The 17,965-nt window shown below is 42.2% G+C and overlaps 1 protein-coding gene across 7 annotated transcripts in view; it reads right to left on the reverse strand.

Moving 5' to 3' along the window:
• The window catches only part of LOC109920931 (CDK5 and ABL1 enzyme substrate 1), a 230,551-nt gene that overhangs the window by 93,583 nt on the left and 119,003 nt on the right, over nt 1-17,965 (reverse strand). For all 7 annotated transcript variants that reach the window (XM_048595559.1, XM_048595565.1, XM_048595563.1 and 4 more), the window contains exons 8-9: nt 13,170-13,276; nt 1,594-1,801 (exon numbers count right to left, since the gene is read on the reverse strand). In XM_048595559.1, the coding sequence (XP_048451516.1) occupies nt 1,594-1,801; nt 13,170-13,276 (315 nt within the window). The remainder of the gene's footprint in view (nt 1-1,593; nt 1,802-13,169; nt 13,277-17,965) is intronic.

Below are 17,965 nucleotides of genomic sequence, written 5' to 3' on the forward strand. Positions count from 1 at the left end.
GGGAACGGGCAATAAATGCTGACTCAGCCAGCGACACCCACATCCCACGAGTGAACAAAAAAAAAACATGGTGTCGGAGCTGACAACATTAGCATGGATAGAGGATTAGCTAATGAGGAAGAAACAGAGAGTTGGAATAAATAGATCATTTCAGGTTGGCAAAGTGTAACCACTGGAGTGCCCTAGGTATCAGTGCTGTAGCCTCAACAAAATGTAATCAATATTAATGATTTAATTGAAGTGACTAATTGCTATTTAACCAAATTTGCTGGAATGGCAGAAAAGCAAGTCATAAGAAGATTACAAAGACTCTCCAAAGGACTGTAGATAATTAAATGAACAGACTAAAAAATTAGCATATGTCAAGTACAGTGAGAGAAAAAAATGTATGATTGCCCACTTTGGCAGCAAGGATAGAAAAGTGGAAAATTATTTAATTGGAGGATGCTGCAGCACTGAGGGACTGTTGTGTCTTTTCCTACGAATGCCAAAAGGTTAGCATGTAGGTACAGCAAGAAATTAGAAAGGCCAATGGCCATGGAGTATAAAAGTAGCCAGGTCTTGATAAGAAGTACATGGCCATGGTGAGACTGCACTAATCCAACTCAGCCTTAAATAAACTCAAAGATCCAGCCTCTGCTGTTCACATGGAAACAATTCCTGGACTAATAAGACAAGACGATTTCTCCTCATCCACATTTTAAAAGGGACGCCTCATATTTTAGAACTGTGTCCCCTAATTCTCATCTTCCTCACAAAAGGAAACATCTTGGTATTCAGACTTTTCGTTATTCACAAGATCTTATATGCTTCAGTAAGACGTCTTCTCATTCTAAATGTTCAACCTTTCTTTACAAGTCCTTCATCTGAAGAATGAATCGAGTGAACCTTCTCAGATAAGCTTCTAACATAATTATCTGCTTCTTCGAATATGACAACAAAAGTTGTACACAGTACTCTCAGAGTCGTCTCACGAAGGCTCGGACAGCTACAGTAGAACTTCCCTGCTTTTATAGCACTCCTTCTTTTGCTGTGACATCGTTTCCTGTACAGCTCTCAGACTTGCAGCTGCTCAGTACCATAGTGCCCTTTGAACCTGTTGCTGTTCAGCCATCTGCTCTTTGGAATGCAATTGCTCACTCCTTTGATATAAATCTTCTGACCTTGGTTGGATTCTTGAGCCCTGCACTGTTATTCTCCCTCGGCCATGTATGATAACCTCGGACACTTCTTCTCACCTATGTTTTTCCTTATCCCTTTTACCTTCTGCTGGGTGTCCTTCTTTGCTCAATGTGAGCTATGATTCCATGTGAGGACCACTGCATGAATGTTATATGCTTTGGTTACATTTCTATTTGAAGTGAAATAGCATTTATAAATTATCTTTACTGCAATTTCCCAATATTATCCAACTTTTGAATTCTAAAGAAACTCATATGTACACCTTGTGGCTTTAAATTCACAAAGGTGAGTTATACAGTCCATATGGTCTATGGCATCTACAAAGCATTGTTTAAACATTGTATTGATGGATAGGTGGCATAACAACAGAAACAATCAGACAAAGCCATTCTTCTATTCCAATGTACTTACATCTATCAGATGCTTGACTTCATGCTTTCGGAGGTCACTGCCTACTTTGGCAGCAAGCAGAACACAGGCACCAGCACAGAGTTTTCGGTTTTGTTTATTTAGTTTGCCTTTGAGGGCCAGCTTCTCAAAATAGACAAAGGACATGGCTACAGTGGGCTCTTCCAGGCCACATTCCTCCTGAGCCAGCTTCCGCATTTCACGTTTCAGACTGTGAGAAGCAAAAATGCCATCAGTAACCCACATGAACTACTGGATTTTAACTTCCATCATCTGATTGTTATACCCAAGATGTTTTGTGATTAAACTAGCTTTCAAAAAGCAAGGAACGTGCAGCTAAAACGGCTTAAGCATCAGGAAGCCCTTATGGAATAAACAAAGCCGTACGCAATGAAATTAACAATTTTATCTAAAAACATTGAAAACAGGCAACCATCAGGAAATGTGCAAATTCTGTTAACTTCATGTGTGCATGATAATATCCCATACTGCAAGATGCAGCGCTGACAGTTGGCCAGTTCAGAAAAACAATGGAGTCAGACTCCTGAATTCATAATGAACACTTCAAAAGCTAATGTTGAGCAGGCAGGACACATAGAAAGACAAGTGAATTTGTGACAAGAACTGGAACACTGTCTCTCCCCCTGCCTGCTTCTCTCATCATCCCAAAACACAGTATACAGTGAAAAGGAAAATTAAGAAACACAACTATTCACAAAGAACTCAGTGATAGAGATGTTCTGGCACTGTTAGGTGTTAGATCAAGTATTCGCTAACTGTGGTCTCATGCTAAAAATCAAACAACCCTAGGACTTTAAGGGCTTTTGAATTATGTAATCTTTATTTTTCTCAACCTTTAATAGATAATCTTGCTTTTAAGCTTATTACCTGTTAATGGTGTTGCCTCTTTTTTTTGCCTTGGAGGTTACTACTAACTGGGGTAAAATGCTGCAAATCAAGCTCTGCTATTCTTGGAGTTATCACAAAAGTTAAAGATTTTATATAATTATGCAAAATTCCTCCATTTACCTGTCTTTTAAACCCAGGTTGACAGAAAGCACTGACCAGGTTTCTGTACTTAACAATGTCTTTCCAGAAGCAAATCAAAGAATTGCTCTCAGCCTCAACCTCAAGATGACTCAAATCCTTTACAAACCGATCCCAGATCCCATCCATCCCTCCATTATGATCAGTGGAGAAATCCTCCCAAAAGTGGAACATTTCCCCTACCTGGCAAGCTACCTCTTATCTAAAGCTGACGTCAATGTGGAGATTCAATATTACATTCAATCTACGAGCATCGCCTTCGGATACCTTAGGATGAGAGTCTACATGACATCATGCTGATACCAAGATCCTTGGGTACAAGGCAGTCATCCGTCCAACTCTTCTACATGGATTTAAAACCTGGACTACATATAGATGCCACCTTGAGACGTACCATCAAAATTGTTAGAGACGGATTCTCTGCATCAGCTGGGAGGATAGGGATACAAACATCAGCATCCTTTAAGCAGCAAACAGTACCAGCATCGAGGCCATGATCATCCAAAACCAACACCGTTGGGATGGCCACAGGCTTAGAGTACCTGAATTCCAACTACCAAAGCAAATCTTCTTTGCCCAGTTCAAGGAAGGCACTCAACAAAAGGAAGGCAAAGGAAGCCTTTCAAAGTCTCTCTGAAAGCTTCTCTCAAGAAATGCAACATAGATACCAACTCTCATTCGGAAGAAATCAACTCAGCAGAAGCTCCTGCGTGAAGGGACATGATTCTTTAAGACATTCAGTGGCAAGAGGAAGTGTGGAAAGAGAATCAGAGAAAGGAATGCCAATGATCTCAAGGCCAAACACCTGCCAAATGTGTGGTTAGAAATGCAACTCCAGGACCAGCCATGCAAGGACCTACAGCACCCACAACCAGTGACATCGAGTTTCCTAGGTGAGCAATCAGACTCATTAGTGAGTGAATAACAATGTGCCACACATCAGTCCAATTGTGATTGACGTCCAGGTATACCAGCTGCAGAGTTTGAAATTGTATCACAGTTTCACAAGTCCAAATCATACAGAAAAATAAAGATCTATGGTCCCAACACCAATTTTTATGGAACACCACTTTCCAATATTTGTCCATCCAGTTCATTATACCTTGAACTTCTACTCTCAGCTTTTTGTTTTGTAGCCATAGAGTCGTAGAGTTGTATAGCATGCAAACAGACTCTTCAGTCCAACTTGTCCACGTTTACCAGATATCCTAAACTGATCCAGTCCTATTTGCCAGCATTGGCCAATATCTCTCTAAATCCTTCCTATTCACGTACTCATTCAGATGCCTTTTAAATGTTGTAATTGTAGCAGCCTCCACCACCTCCTCTCACAGCTTGTTTCATGCACGCACCACCCTTTGTATGAAAAAGTTCCCCCTTAAGTCTGATTTAAATCTTTTCCCTCTCACCCTAAACTGTATCCTCTAATTTTTAACTCCCCTACACTAGGAAGAAGACAATGGCTATTCTCCCTATCCATGCCCCTCATGACTTTCTTAACTTTTATAAGGTCACCCCTCAGCTTACGATGCTCTGGAAAAAAAGCCCCAGCCTATTCAGCCTCTCCTTGTAGCTGAAAACCTTCCAATCCAGCAACATCCAACCCAGTCTATTGCATCCAGTGCTCCTGATGTGGTCTTCTCTATGTCGGTGAGACCAAACATAGACTAAGTGACTGTTTCGCCGACCATCCTCGCCTGGCCCATAACGGCCAACCTAACCTCCTGGTCACCGCCCATTTCAACTCCCCCTCCCCACTCCCCCTCCGACATGTCTGTCCTCGGCCTCCTCCTGTGTCACAGCGACTCAGAATGCAAATTTGAAGAACAACGCCTTCTCTTCCGCCTGGGCACCCTCCAACCCAGAGGACTTAACATTGAGTTCTCCAATTTCAAATAACCATCCTACCCATCTCCCAGGTCCCTTTCCAGCCCCACCTCCTCCCTTCCATTCCACCTTCTGACCCTCCCTTCCAGCCACCAATCGGATTCATCCCTCCCATAACCAGGCTGTACCTACCACCAGTGTCCACCTATCATCACCATCCCACCTCCACCCCGTCCCCACCCCGCTTTATCTGCAGCTCCTCCTACTCCCACATCCAGCCCCGAAGAAGGGTAATACCCGAAACGTTGACAGCTCTTTACCTCCAGATGCTGTTTGTCTACCAACGTCTTGGTAAATCTTTTCTGAACCATTTCAGGTTTAACAACATCCTTCTCATAGCAGAGAGACCAGAATTTAACAAAGTATTCCAAAAGTGACCTAACTAATGTCCTGTACAGCTGCAACACGATGTTCCAACTCCTATACTCGATGCAATAACCAAGAAAGGTAAGTGTGCCAAATGCTGGCTTCTCCATTCTCTCTACCTGTGACTCCACTTTCAAGGAACTATGCACCCCTAGGTCTCTTTGTTCAGCAACAATCTCCAGGGCCCTACTATTAAGTGTATAAGTCCTGCCCTGGTTTGCGTTACCAAAATACAACACCTCACATTCGTCTAAATTAAACTCCATCTGCCACTCGTCAGCCCATTAGCCCATATGATCAAGGTCCCATTGTACTCCGAGATAATATTCTACATTGTCCACTACACCAGGAACTTAGGGGTCATCTGCAAACTTATTAACCAAACCTTCTATATTCACATCCAAATCATTTATATAAATGATGAAAACAGTGGACCAGCACTGATACCTGTGACACACCGTTGGTCACAGGCCTCCAGTCCGAAAAACAACCCTCTACTACCACCCTCTGTCTTCTACCTTCAAGCTAATTTTGTATCCAATTGGCTAGCTGTCCCTGAATTCCATGTGACCTAAACTTGCTAACCAGTCTACCATGCAGAACTTTGATGAATGTCTTGCTAAAGTCTACGTAGACACTGTCTACCGCTCTGTCTTCATCAAACTTCTTTGTCTTTCTTCTTCAAAAAACTCAATGAAGTTACTGAGTAATGATGTCCCACACACAAAGCCATGTTGACTATCCCTAATCAGTCCTTGACTTTCCAAACACATATAGATGCTGTCCCTCAGATTCCCCTCCAACAACCTTCCCACTACCGACATCAGGCTTGCCAGTCTACAGTTCCCTGGCTTTTCCTTACCACCTTTCTTAAATAATGGCACCATGTTAGCCACCCTCCAGTCTTCCAGCACCTCACCTGTGGCTATCGCTGGTACAAGTATCTCAGCAAGCGGCCCAGCAATCTCTTCCCCAGCTTCCCACAAAGATCTGGGATCCATTTGATCAAATCCCAGGGATTTATCTACCTCTGTGCATTTTAAAACATCCAGCACCTCCTCCTCTTTAATAAATAAACTTTTTAAAACATTACTATTTATTACCCCAGGTTCCATAGCTTCCATGTCCTTCTCCACAGTAAATACAGACGTGAACTATTTCTTCAGTATCTCACCCATCTCTTGAGGTTCCACACACACGTGACCTTGTTAATCTTTAAGGGGCCCTATTCTGTCCCTAGTTACTCTTTTGCCCTTAGTGTATTTATAGAATTTCTTTGTATTCTCCTTAAATCTATTTGCCAAGGCTATTATTTATTCTGTTACTTAACTCTCTATGTCAGGCCACTCAAAACTGTGTTTTGATATGCAGTATTGAGTCCCATCACTATTCAGATTTTTCTAACATTTTGATTTTGAAACATTTGTACATTAATTACTCAAGCGATTGGGAGCACATGCAATGAATTGCCCCCATGCTGAACAACAATAAAAATTGAGTCCTTTCTCTAGGGTTAGGTGGATTGGCCATGCTAAGTTGCCCATAGCGTGTAGGGATGTGTCGGGTTGGTGGATTAGCCATGGGAAATGCAGGCTTACAAATACAGGGGTGGGCAGTAGCTATGGATTGGATGCTCTTCCGAACATCAGTGTGGACTCAATGGGCTGAATGGTCTGCTTCCACACTGTAGGGATTCTATGATTCCAAGTGACGGGAAGATAATAACAAAACGGAACTAAATTTCAAAGATTATGGATGAAGTAGCTAGATGAATAATTCAGTCCCTGAGACTTTCTCCTGGTGTTCTTCTGATCAGCCACTGCCACTTTGGAGAAATCCTGGCAAATGCTCCCGATAAATCAAGCAAATGAAGTTTCCAACAAGGGGATGGCTCCTAATCAGGAGGACGTGATTGAAATGTAATTCCCAGTGTTTCCACGTACGTCCATTGAAAAGATAATACGAAAGTCCAACCACCAGTCAGTAGGAGAGGATGAGGAAAAAAAATACACACACACACACACACACACACTATGAAAGTCCTGTTACATTTGCTTTTTAAAAACAAAATCCCAAGGTCATCACAGGCTGGAAGTAACACTGGCATGTAGCAAAATGTACCCAATGCATCAGATGGCATGTGCTGTGACATGACATCCATTTTGGGCCTTTAACAGGGCATCCGATCCAACACACATTTGGCAAAGAAAAGAAAAGCCTGAGTTTTGGATTCATGACCATCTGGTCAGGAAAGCAGCATTATAATCAACAAGAGTCAATCACACAGTGTCAGTAAGATTTTATTCTACATTGTGCAAGTTGGTGCCATCTGCATTTCAAATCATCTAACATGGTTCCCCATCAAAGATTTGATTGTCCACTTCTATGAATGCAGTCAATATATTTACATGAAGTTAATTGATGGGTGGTTTTTAACAAGAGAATCCTATGACTCAAGGAAAGACTAGTAAGATATACAAGGTGCTAAGAGGGAAATCTGTCTGTGTAGACTGTAATGTACCAGTGGAATTTGTTATACACAAGGCAGAGACCTGGTGGCCAGATGTGCCCACCTAGTGCTCTGTCGGCCATTTGATTTTTTTTTCTTCATTCGTTCACGGGATGAGGGCATTGCTGACCAGGCAGCATTTATTGCCTGTCCCTAATTGTCCAGAGGGCAGTTTAGAGTCAACCACATTGCTGTGGGTCTGGAGTCACATGTAGGCCAGACCAGGTAAGGATGGCAGTTTCCTTCCCTAAAGGACATTAGTGAACCAGACGGGTTTTTCCGACAATCGACAATGGATTCATGGTCATCATTAGATTGTTAATTCCAGATATTTATTGAATTCAAATTCCACCATCTGCCATTGCAGGATTCGAACATTATCTGGGTCTCTGGATTAACAGCCCAGCGATAATACTACTAGGCCATCGCCTCCCAAGTTGATCTGCCACCCAAATTGAATTTTACATAATTAACCTTGCAAATGAGTAGGAAGCAACACTTTTGAAATGCAGCACAGTGGGAAAATTATTTTTGTTAACTAACTGTACAAGTCTCTCTGCAAATATACACAAGGAATGAATTGGATTATTCTAAGAATTGCTACCATTCTGTCGTGAAGGATAAGCTTTTTGTTTGCTAAGACTGGTTCTTCAAGCTGTTTCAGGTGAGATGCAGCACATCAGAAACTTCCTTACTGTCATCACAACAATGTGTGACTATTGACAGTCCAACGTGAATGGTGCTGCTAATGTTGCACTTTTGACACAAGGGAGTGAAGCTAAGACTATGATGTGCTGGCTAGTCACTCAAAGTGGTCCTGCAGGATTCTCACTGCTTTCTCAATTACATTAACGAGGCATAAAATGCAAACAAACCTATGCATGGCTATGTATTGTCACTGCCATGTACACTTTGATATTCAGATTGAATAGCTTTCCTAGCAAAATGAAGACTTGAATTGACAACTGAAAGCAAAATAGTGATGAACCGTGTAGGGCCATATGCAGAGGTTTCACATCACTTGGGCTGCCTGATTTCCACATGCTCTTGTTTTAAAACAAAGAACAATCACATTGAAACAAAATTCACATTGTATGCTTTAATGGAGCAAATCCCTTGTAGATAATACATCTGATTCCCAAATCTCCTATCAAACATCTGAATCAACTGCAGTAAGCCTTTCGGCCCCTCAAGCCTGGCTGCTATTAGTGAATGATCGGATTGTGACCTCAACTCGACTTTCCAGTCCCTGCACCCTTCGACTCCCTCCTCAGTCAAGAAAAATCTACTCCACGCGGTCCTCAAAATACTCCACAGCTTGCTCCATTGCTCTCTGGAGAAGAGAATTCCACAGACTGATGATCCTTAAGTTATTTCTCATCTGAATAGGAGATCCCTCATTTTGAAACTGAATCCCCTGCTTCCAGTCTTACAAGGAGAAATGACCTTTCAAGCATTCACCCTGTCACATTTCCATCAGGAACTTATTTGATAATTAAGGCTCACATTGGCACCTATCAGGATCTAGTGACTGATGAGTTTGATGAGGGTTTGCAAAGCCCTGGGAAATTGTGCACTCCCAACCTGTGATTTTCAAACTCTAACAAACAATGGAATGTTAGCCCATGTCTTCCCCATGACAGTGGGGTTTTCTTGTGGTCAAGTTGGAGAAAGCAACTTGCACTTAATTATCCCCCACTGTGGTCAGCAATAGTCAAGAGTCTTAGAATTGACCAATGGGTGGGGGAGCAAGCAATGGCATGCAGTGTGGATTGATGCCAGAAGATTGAGGGGGAAGTAAAACAGAATTCCAACCCTCTCCCAGCAATCACTGGCTGGGCAATTAAATCAACCTTGATTCCAGGCCTCAGTCAATCCACATTAACAGACACAATAATCAATGCACATCCAGGCTGCAAAGGACACTGGTGATGATTCAACAACAATCCATCAAGTTTATTGTGTGGGACCTGGAAAAGTAGACCTGTGAATGAGCAATTAATTTGCAAGACTCTCTTACTCCTGTAAAGAGTTTGGTCTGATCATTCGCATCAGGAAGTCGGGCATCATAGTCCAGGACTTTGCAATACTGTCATGTATCAGAATTGAAAACGTGAGCCTGGAAGTTAGAGCTTCACATATCTAAGCTTCACTATTGCCAGCAATCCACTATTTGATGCTGAAATCAACACATGCATCACAAAAGCTGCAGCTGTTATGTCCAAGCTGAGTAACAGAGTGTGGAACGACAGAAGCTGACTGAGTGAACGAATGACAAATCTACCAAGCTCGTGTCCTCAGAGCACTCCACGAAAATAACGAGACCTCTCAGTATCACAGAAGTGTTATGGCACCCAACATCTTCTTGAATGCCTTAACTGAGCTTGCCAGACAGTGCGTTCCAGACCCAAACCACTCGCTGCGTGAAAAGACTTTTCCTCATAAAGCATTCGCTTCTTTTGCAAATCACTTTAAATCTACGTGCTCTTGTTCTCGGTCCGTTTATGACTGTAAACATTTTCTCCCTATCCACTCTATCCAGCTCATGATTTTGAAAAACTCGATCAGATCTCCTCTTAACCTTCATCTCTCTAACGAACAGTTCCAACTTAGTCAATTTATCCTCATAATTGAAGTCCCTCATTCAAGGAACCATTCTTGTAAATCACTTTGGCACTCTCTGCATTATGCTCACATCATTTCTATTATGTGGCTCTCAGCACTGTATACAAAACTCCCATTAAGGTCTAACAAGAGTCTTAACACAAGTTCAGCATGGCCTCCTTGTTTTTTTACTCTATGTCACTATTAATAAAGCTGATGACACTGTATACTTTTTTATTTGCTCTATCCACTTTATGTACCACCTTCAATAATCCGTCCACATATACACCCAGGTTCTTATTCTGGAATCACTTTTTGAATTGTTCCCCTTATTTCACATTGCCTGTTCATGCTCTTCCTACCAAAATCACCTCTCATGTCGCTGCACTGAACCATACCACCTATATGCTCACTCCCACAGCAATGTGGTTTGCTGTAAACTGCCTTCTGGGCAATCAGGGATGGGCAGTACTGGCTGGTCCTGCCAACAATACCCACATCCCACAAATGAATTTAAAAGAAACCTCTGGACCAGGTGGGATTTGAACTGGTGACAGAGGTAGAGACAGTACCATTGTTCTACAAAAAGTCCCTAAGAATCCAGTCGTTTTTGTAAGAAACCTGATTCGGAGATGTTATGACATATCGCTCAAGAAGGTGGGATTTGGACCTCTCCTGGCACTTGGGTAGGGCATACTATCATCACACCACAGGAACCCAGCTCACAGCTTATTTTATTACAGATCTGTCAGAGGAGCTTCTATCCAATCAACCACTTGAGAATACGATATGACACATGTCTGAGGCAGATGGGACTTCAACTGGATCTTCTGGCCCAGGGGTGGGGACACTACCACTGCACCACAAGAGCCCCTTAATATAACAGCTATAGATATTTTTGAATCAACATGCTCAGAGATGCAGGTTGGACTTGAACCCAAGCCTCCTGGCTCAGAGACAGGGACGCCAGCACATGGTGACAAGAACCCAGTTAATAAAACACAAGGAGATGGCAAGAACTGTAAACGCTGAAGTCAAAGTCAATACAGTGTGGAACTGGAAGAACACGAACACAGTCAGGACCCTTCATCAGCACCGGGGAGGGGACGGGAGCTGGGAAATAAGTAGGTGGGAGAGGAGATGGACAGGTTGCGTCAGGTCAAGGAGGCAGGGATGAGAGGGAGACTTGGACATGGGATGAGGCCAGGGGTGGGGAGATTTTGAAACTGGTAAATTCTATGTTTAGGCCATCAGGCTGTAAGCTCCCGAGGCAGAATATGAGGTGTTGTTCCTCCAGGTTGGTGTCATTGTGACACTGGAGAAGGCCCAGGATGGATATGTCACCCAGGGAGTGGGAGAGGGAGTTAAAATGGTTCGCGACCGGAAGGTGTTGTTGATTACAGCATACGGAGTGCAGCTGCTCCACAAATCGGTCACCGAGTCTGTGCTTGGTCTCGCCGATGTAGAGGATGTCCAATGAACATTCATTCTACTCTCCATCAACTCTGGAGCTGTTCTGATGTACCCATAAAGAGACCTGTAATTTCAAACACTGAGAAGGAGAGATCAGCCTCCTTTATGTTACTGAAGCATTTGCTCAGAACTATCTGGTACACAAAATGAGAATCCGTCAATGTTTAAAGCCCTTTGTAAGGTGGCATAATATTTTGTCACGCTCTCAATATGACTCCATCGAAGCTGCCAATAGGCAAGACATCCAGACTATGGTATAGAAATTTTTTGAGTACAATCAAACCCTTTGGTCTCCCAACAAGTGATTCCAAGATGGAGGCAATGCTTCAATCAGCACCAGATGTAACCACTAATGGCATCAATCTCAAAGATGTAGTGTGCTCTTTGGGTATGTCACTGTTGAAGAAGACATTAGTGCAAACATCCAGAAATCAAGTTCTGGCTACAGTTGACTACATGATCACGTCTGGAAGCAGAACGGCATTGAGGTGAAGGCCTAAAATCAAACTTGGCCAGGGCATTGCTCTTACCATCCTGCTGTACACTGCACAATCCTTGCCCTACAACTGGTGTCCCAAAGTCCTGGAACACAGCCACCAAAGACACCTGAGGTACTTCACAAGAATGAGGTCCTTCACAGTACAAGCCTCAAGAGGCTAGAAACCACATTCCAGAAAATTCATTATCAGATAGACAGGCCATGTCTCCCACATGGATAACGACATACTCCCCCAAGCAGATCTTCCCTGGGAAAACACCTGAGGGGAAGTTAAGGTCAGTAACCATGTGAAACAAGACCAGCTTAAGAAAAAGTTTTACAAACTTCTGCCTTGCAGACCAGTTCTCTTGAGAAAATGCAACATTCGGCCCTGCCCATGTGAAGGCAAACACTGAAATCAGCCATTCTCAAGAATTATCTACATGAAATGCACAGCAACCAAAATACCCAGAGGAAAACTAGAGGTGGGTCAGCTACAAAAGCTCCCCTAGTACCACAAACACGAATTGCCAGTACTGGGGATGTTTACCCCAATGTCACATTGAACTAAGCAGAAATGTGGAATTCACAGAAACCAAAAAAGTCACTTACAGCTTCAACATAAGCAATGAGGGGATTACTGCAAAGGGCAAATCAAAGGGCCTCAAACTGCAATCACAGCAGAACAGATGCATCTAATCTGTGGTTATTATTCCATAAAGCCCTCTGCCTGGATTTGGGCCATACAATAGATTTCCTCAACAGTCAAAAGTTAACAGAATGGCACCATAGTGGCTGTTTTAGTGGACTATTAATTCAGAAGACTTAAAGATCCAGAAACAGGTGTTCAACATTCCACCTTTACAGCTGGGGAATTTCAATTCAGTTAATTAAATAAATCTGCAATTAAAAATGAGCACCAAAGATAGCCATGTAACTAGCAGCTTGTCATCAAAAACTCATATGGTTCCTCAATGTCCTTCAGAAAAGAAAATCTGTCATCGTTACTCAGTCTGGCTTACATGTGACCCATACAATATACCTGACTCTTACCTGTCTCCCTGAAATGGCCTAGCAAGGCTTTGTGTTGTCATGAAGGTGGATCACCACTGGTTTTCTCAAAGGGCAATGTAAGTAGTCAATACATGTGACTTACCAGCAGCGTCTACATTCCATCAATGAATATAGAAATTCACAGCTACTCTATTTGCTTACCTTCTTATCTTACTGAGGGTCAATTTAATATGGGGAAACTTTTCTCTGAAGGTTTCGTTCATGTCCTTTTTCAGATCGGACGGTTTGACATATTCAATCACAGTTGTCTACAGAGGAAAGAAATACTGGCTTAGTAATTTAAATAGGTACAATTATTCTTCAACTTCTGATGATAGATGCATACCAAAAGTATTAATCTGCATGTTTCTTTACAAATGCTGACTGACCTTTCATGTATTTCCCCATTTCTTAGTTCATCAGTTTTGCACCTTACCTATTTGATATCTCATACGAGTTATATCAAAATGGCTCAATTTTAAAACAACAGCAAGATGCTGCAGATGCCAGAACTCTGAAATAAATTTAGACAAAGGCTTGAAAAGCTAGCATCTGTGGATAGAAACAGAGTTAATATTTCAAATCGATAACATTTCATCAGAACTGAAGAGAAACAGATTTAGGTCCTTTTTTAAAAATTTGTAGAAGGGAAAAAGAACAAAATAGAGGTCTCTGACAGAATGGAGGCCAGAGAAGGTTAGATAATAAAATATCTTGTCACACAACAGATAAAGAGTGGTAATGGATATATGAAGAAACAGAGGGTTATGCTGCAAGGCAGTGTGAATAAAAACCATGTGAATGCCACATGAAGTGGTTAAAAACTATGTTGGTGATCAACCCAGCAAAACAAACAGGAATAAACAAAATGCAAATGTGGAGCCAGAGGTTCGGATCTACAGGCATTGAATTCAACGTTGAGACCAGAAAGTATAGACTGCCCAAGTCAAAAGATGAGCCGCTGTTCCTCAAGTTGTGCTTCACTGTAGCAGACCACAGACAGAACGGTCAGCATGGGAGCTAAGAGGAGAACTGAAGTGATAAGCAACCCCAGAAGCTTGGGGTCTATGGTTTGCCGTTTGAAGGGAGTTTGTTCCGGAAAGCACTCACCCAGTCTACATTTAGTCTCCCCAGTGTTGCAGAATCCACATTGTGAGCAGCAAATACAGTAAACTGAACTAAAAGGAGTACAAGAAAATCACTATCACTTGGAAGGAATGCTTGGAGTTGCGTCACCCTGTGCAAGCAGGTACAGATTGGTTCCACTTATGGCGGTAAGTTTTTCATAGAATCATAGTATCCCTACAGTGTGGAAACAGGCCCTTCGGCCCAACAAGTCCACACTGACCCTCAGAGCATCCCACCCAGACCCATTCCCCCTATAACCCACTTAATCTACACATCCCTGAACACTATGGGCAATTTAGCATGGCCAATCCATCTAGCCTGCACATCTTTGGACTGTGGGAGGAAACCCACACAGACACGGGGAGAATGTGCAAACTCCACACAGACAGTCGCCTGAGGGTGAAATTGAACCTGGGTCCCTGGCGCTGTGAGGCAGCGGTGCTAACCACTGAACCACCGTGCTGCCCTATAGTACTTTTTACTTTTATAGTATGAAAATCAGTATCCTGAATTATAATTCTGATGGACAACTGGACAGAGCATGCACTGTCTATAAGCAACCCAGCTTCACCAAGCTGGCTGCTATTTTACTTGTTGAGACCTTTCAGGGTTTCTGTCTGAACAAAGCCTCAGGACTCTCCAACGTGCTCCTTGGAACTGAGACCAGGAGGTATCCCTTCATGTAACAGTGGGGAACCTGTGGCATTCTCTGCCACTGAAAGCGGTTGAGGCCAAATCACTCAATGTCTTCAAGGAGGAGTTACATATAGTTCTTATGGCTAATGGCATCAAAGGGCATGGGTCGAAAGCAGAAACAGGGTACTGAGTTAGATAATCAGTCATGATCATAATGAATGGCGGAGCAAGCTCAAAGTACCATATAGTCTATTCATGTTCCTTTTTCTAAGTTTCTACCTCTACAGACAAGACTGTCTGATACATTATACTGTTTTCTGGATATCCATATACATCACATCACCTGCACTACCCTGATCAACCTTGGCTGTTATAAAGAAATTCGATCTTAGTTAAACACAATTTATCTTCAACAAATTTGTGGTTTTATTTAATCCATATTTGTCCAAGTGACTGTTAAATTTTCTCCCAGGTTACCATTTTTAAAAACTTCCAAACAAAAACTTAGGGAGCTAGATAGAAAATTAGCCAGCACGGCCTCCAACATGGTATTTGCCAGATTACCCCCCAGTGCCACTTTCATTTTCCTATATGCCATGGTGTTTGGAGCTCCCTTCATAACTCACTTCCTTTGCTACATTGACTGCTGCCTTCCACCAGCCTCCCCTATTACCTTAGCTTTATTCTCCCTCTCTCGATTCCTTTGTTCTCTGCACAGCGTTTCACCACTACTTCATCTTGAGAGGTATGCAAGAAGTACAAAATAACAAATGCTGTGGCTGTTCGATTTCTTTAAAGGCCTTGGGGCTTTCCTTTCAGAAAAATGATTCATTTCACTATGAAATTAAATAAAAACTACAATGAAAAGTGTTTAAATAAAAACTGAATGAACTGTGGATGCTGTAAATCAGGAACAAAAACAAAGTTGCTGGAAAGGCTCAGCAGGTCTGGCAGCATCTGTAAAGGCAAAAAAACAGAGTTAACGTTTCGGACCTGCTGAGCTTTTCCAGCAACTTCTGTTTCTATTCCTGATTTACAGCATCCGCAGTTCTTTCGGTTTTTATTTAGTATTTAACTCACTGCCACATCTCTTCTAGGAATGCCCATCTTGAAGAAGTTCTGCTCCCCTCTCCGACAGGATTTCCGTTCTAATCTTTCTTCTTGTTCACCGACATTAATTTCACTGTAACTCCTGGTGTTTGACCAAATATTTACTAAAACTCGTTTCCACAGCCATATCACATTCAATAAGTTCTGATGAAAGGTCACCGGACCCGAAACGTTAACTGTTTTTTTTCTTCACAGATGCTGCCAGATCTGCTGAGCTTTTCCAGCAACTTCTGTTTTTGTTGTTAATGAAAAGTGCTCGACTGTCTGAGACAGGACACTGAGGATCCCTCCTTCACCTGACTTACTAAGGTGTTCACAACTGATGCAAGAAAACAGCTTGAAAAGATGTGTTTTAGACTTTCACATTTCAATACAAAAGAAACTGGATATCTGGGTGTTTTCAGTTGTCTGCCCTAATCATATTTACAGAGAATTTTCAATAAATCAATCTGCAGTTGAACAAAGACAGCTTTGATAAAATTCTGTTAATGGACTATAATTGCTCAAAACTTTTTTTTATCTAAATGCATGAATGTTTCAAAAACAAACCTCTTAAAATTTTGGAATAGAACATTACTGAGACGAATCCAAACTGTTTCATGGGCTAATAGATACATAGTTAAAATAATCACCTCAAAACTGTGATTTTAAGAAAAATCAATATTTGGTTAGATCCTGTTAGATATTCCCTTAGGCAGGAAGAGATTTATGCAAAATACTGACGGTAGTGATAGAGGGTATACAATGGAGAGAGGAGCTGGGAGGGTGTGACTGTCGGGAAGGGAAGATTCTAACGAAATGTTGGGAATATGAGGCACAATGACATAGTGTGGTGAACGGAATCAAAATTATAGTAAGGGAATTATAGCTATTACCTGAGGAACAGTTGAGAGCATCACAGAATATGCAGGAAATGGAGAGACAGTTTGATTGCATTCAATCAGTTGGTGAGTATTATGAAGTGATGACATTGTAATGGCGCCAAGTGGTCTGCACTGTGATACCAGAGGCAGAACACTAAGACCATGAGTTTACTCCTGCATTTCTCTGACCACAAGTTCTCAGCCTTCAAACAGTAATAAATTGGAGTTGGTAGGCTGAAACAAGAGACTCCATCTGTGGGAAGTCGTAAGATCATGATAGGGAAGTAAAGCTGAGAGAGAGCATCATGTTTATTCTTCCACAGGTACCTATGATTCCAGGTTTGCAGTGTCTTTTTTGTAAATGGTCTTGATTTTTATTGCCTCCACTACCCTACCTCCTACAGTAGTGAAGCAAGTCACAAAATAGCATCCTATGTGACAATGACAGGAGTAGACTAGCCCTCCTTGTCCTGTCATCTTGAATACTGTTGACCATACCAACTTCCTCCAACACCCCTCCAGCTGGATGGGATCACTCTTACCTGTTTCTGGTCTTATTAATGCAGTAAATCCAGGGAATCATCTGCAATGGCTTCCCATCCTCAATCTTCTGCAATGTTCCTTCCTAGGGCCAGTGGCAGCACATTTATATTCAACTACAATCTGTAATCCCAGCATATCACCACACTGCCATCAATCCTAGTTCAATGAAGAGTACACCAGGTATCCCCAAAAATGAGGTGTCAACCTTGTGAAGCCACAATCCAGGGCTACTTGAGTGCCAAACAGCACAGGCAGCGTGCGATCAGCAGAGCTAATCAATCATACAATCAAAGGACCAAATCCAAACTCTGCAGCCACATCACATCAGTCATGAAGTAAATTATTAACTGGAGGAGGAACTTCCACAAATATCCTCATCTTCAAAGGTGGCAGATCCCAGCACATCATTGCAAAAGATGCAGCCGAAGCCTTCGTAACCACCTTCAGTCAGAAGTGCTGACTGGTCATCCTGATGCTAAGTGATCATCCTGAACTACCCAGATAGCAGTTATCAACCAACTCCTGATCTCATTACAGCCTTGCTCCAAACATGGAAACAAAGTGCTGAATGCAAAACACGAGGTTAAGAGAAATATCATGGTGACATTTAACTGGACAGGGCATTAAGGAACCCTGACAAAATGGGTTTTTTGGGGAAGACCTCTTACTGGTAATACC

Source organism: Rhincodon typus, chromosome 4, assembly GCF_021869965.1.
Source record: "Rhincodon typus isolate 14 chromosome 4, sRhiTyp1.1, whole genome shotgun sequence".
NCBI lineage: Eukaryota > Metazoa > Chordata > Chondrichthyes > Orectolobiformes > Rhincodontidae > Rhincodon > Rhincodon typus.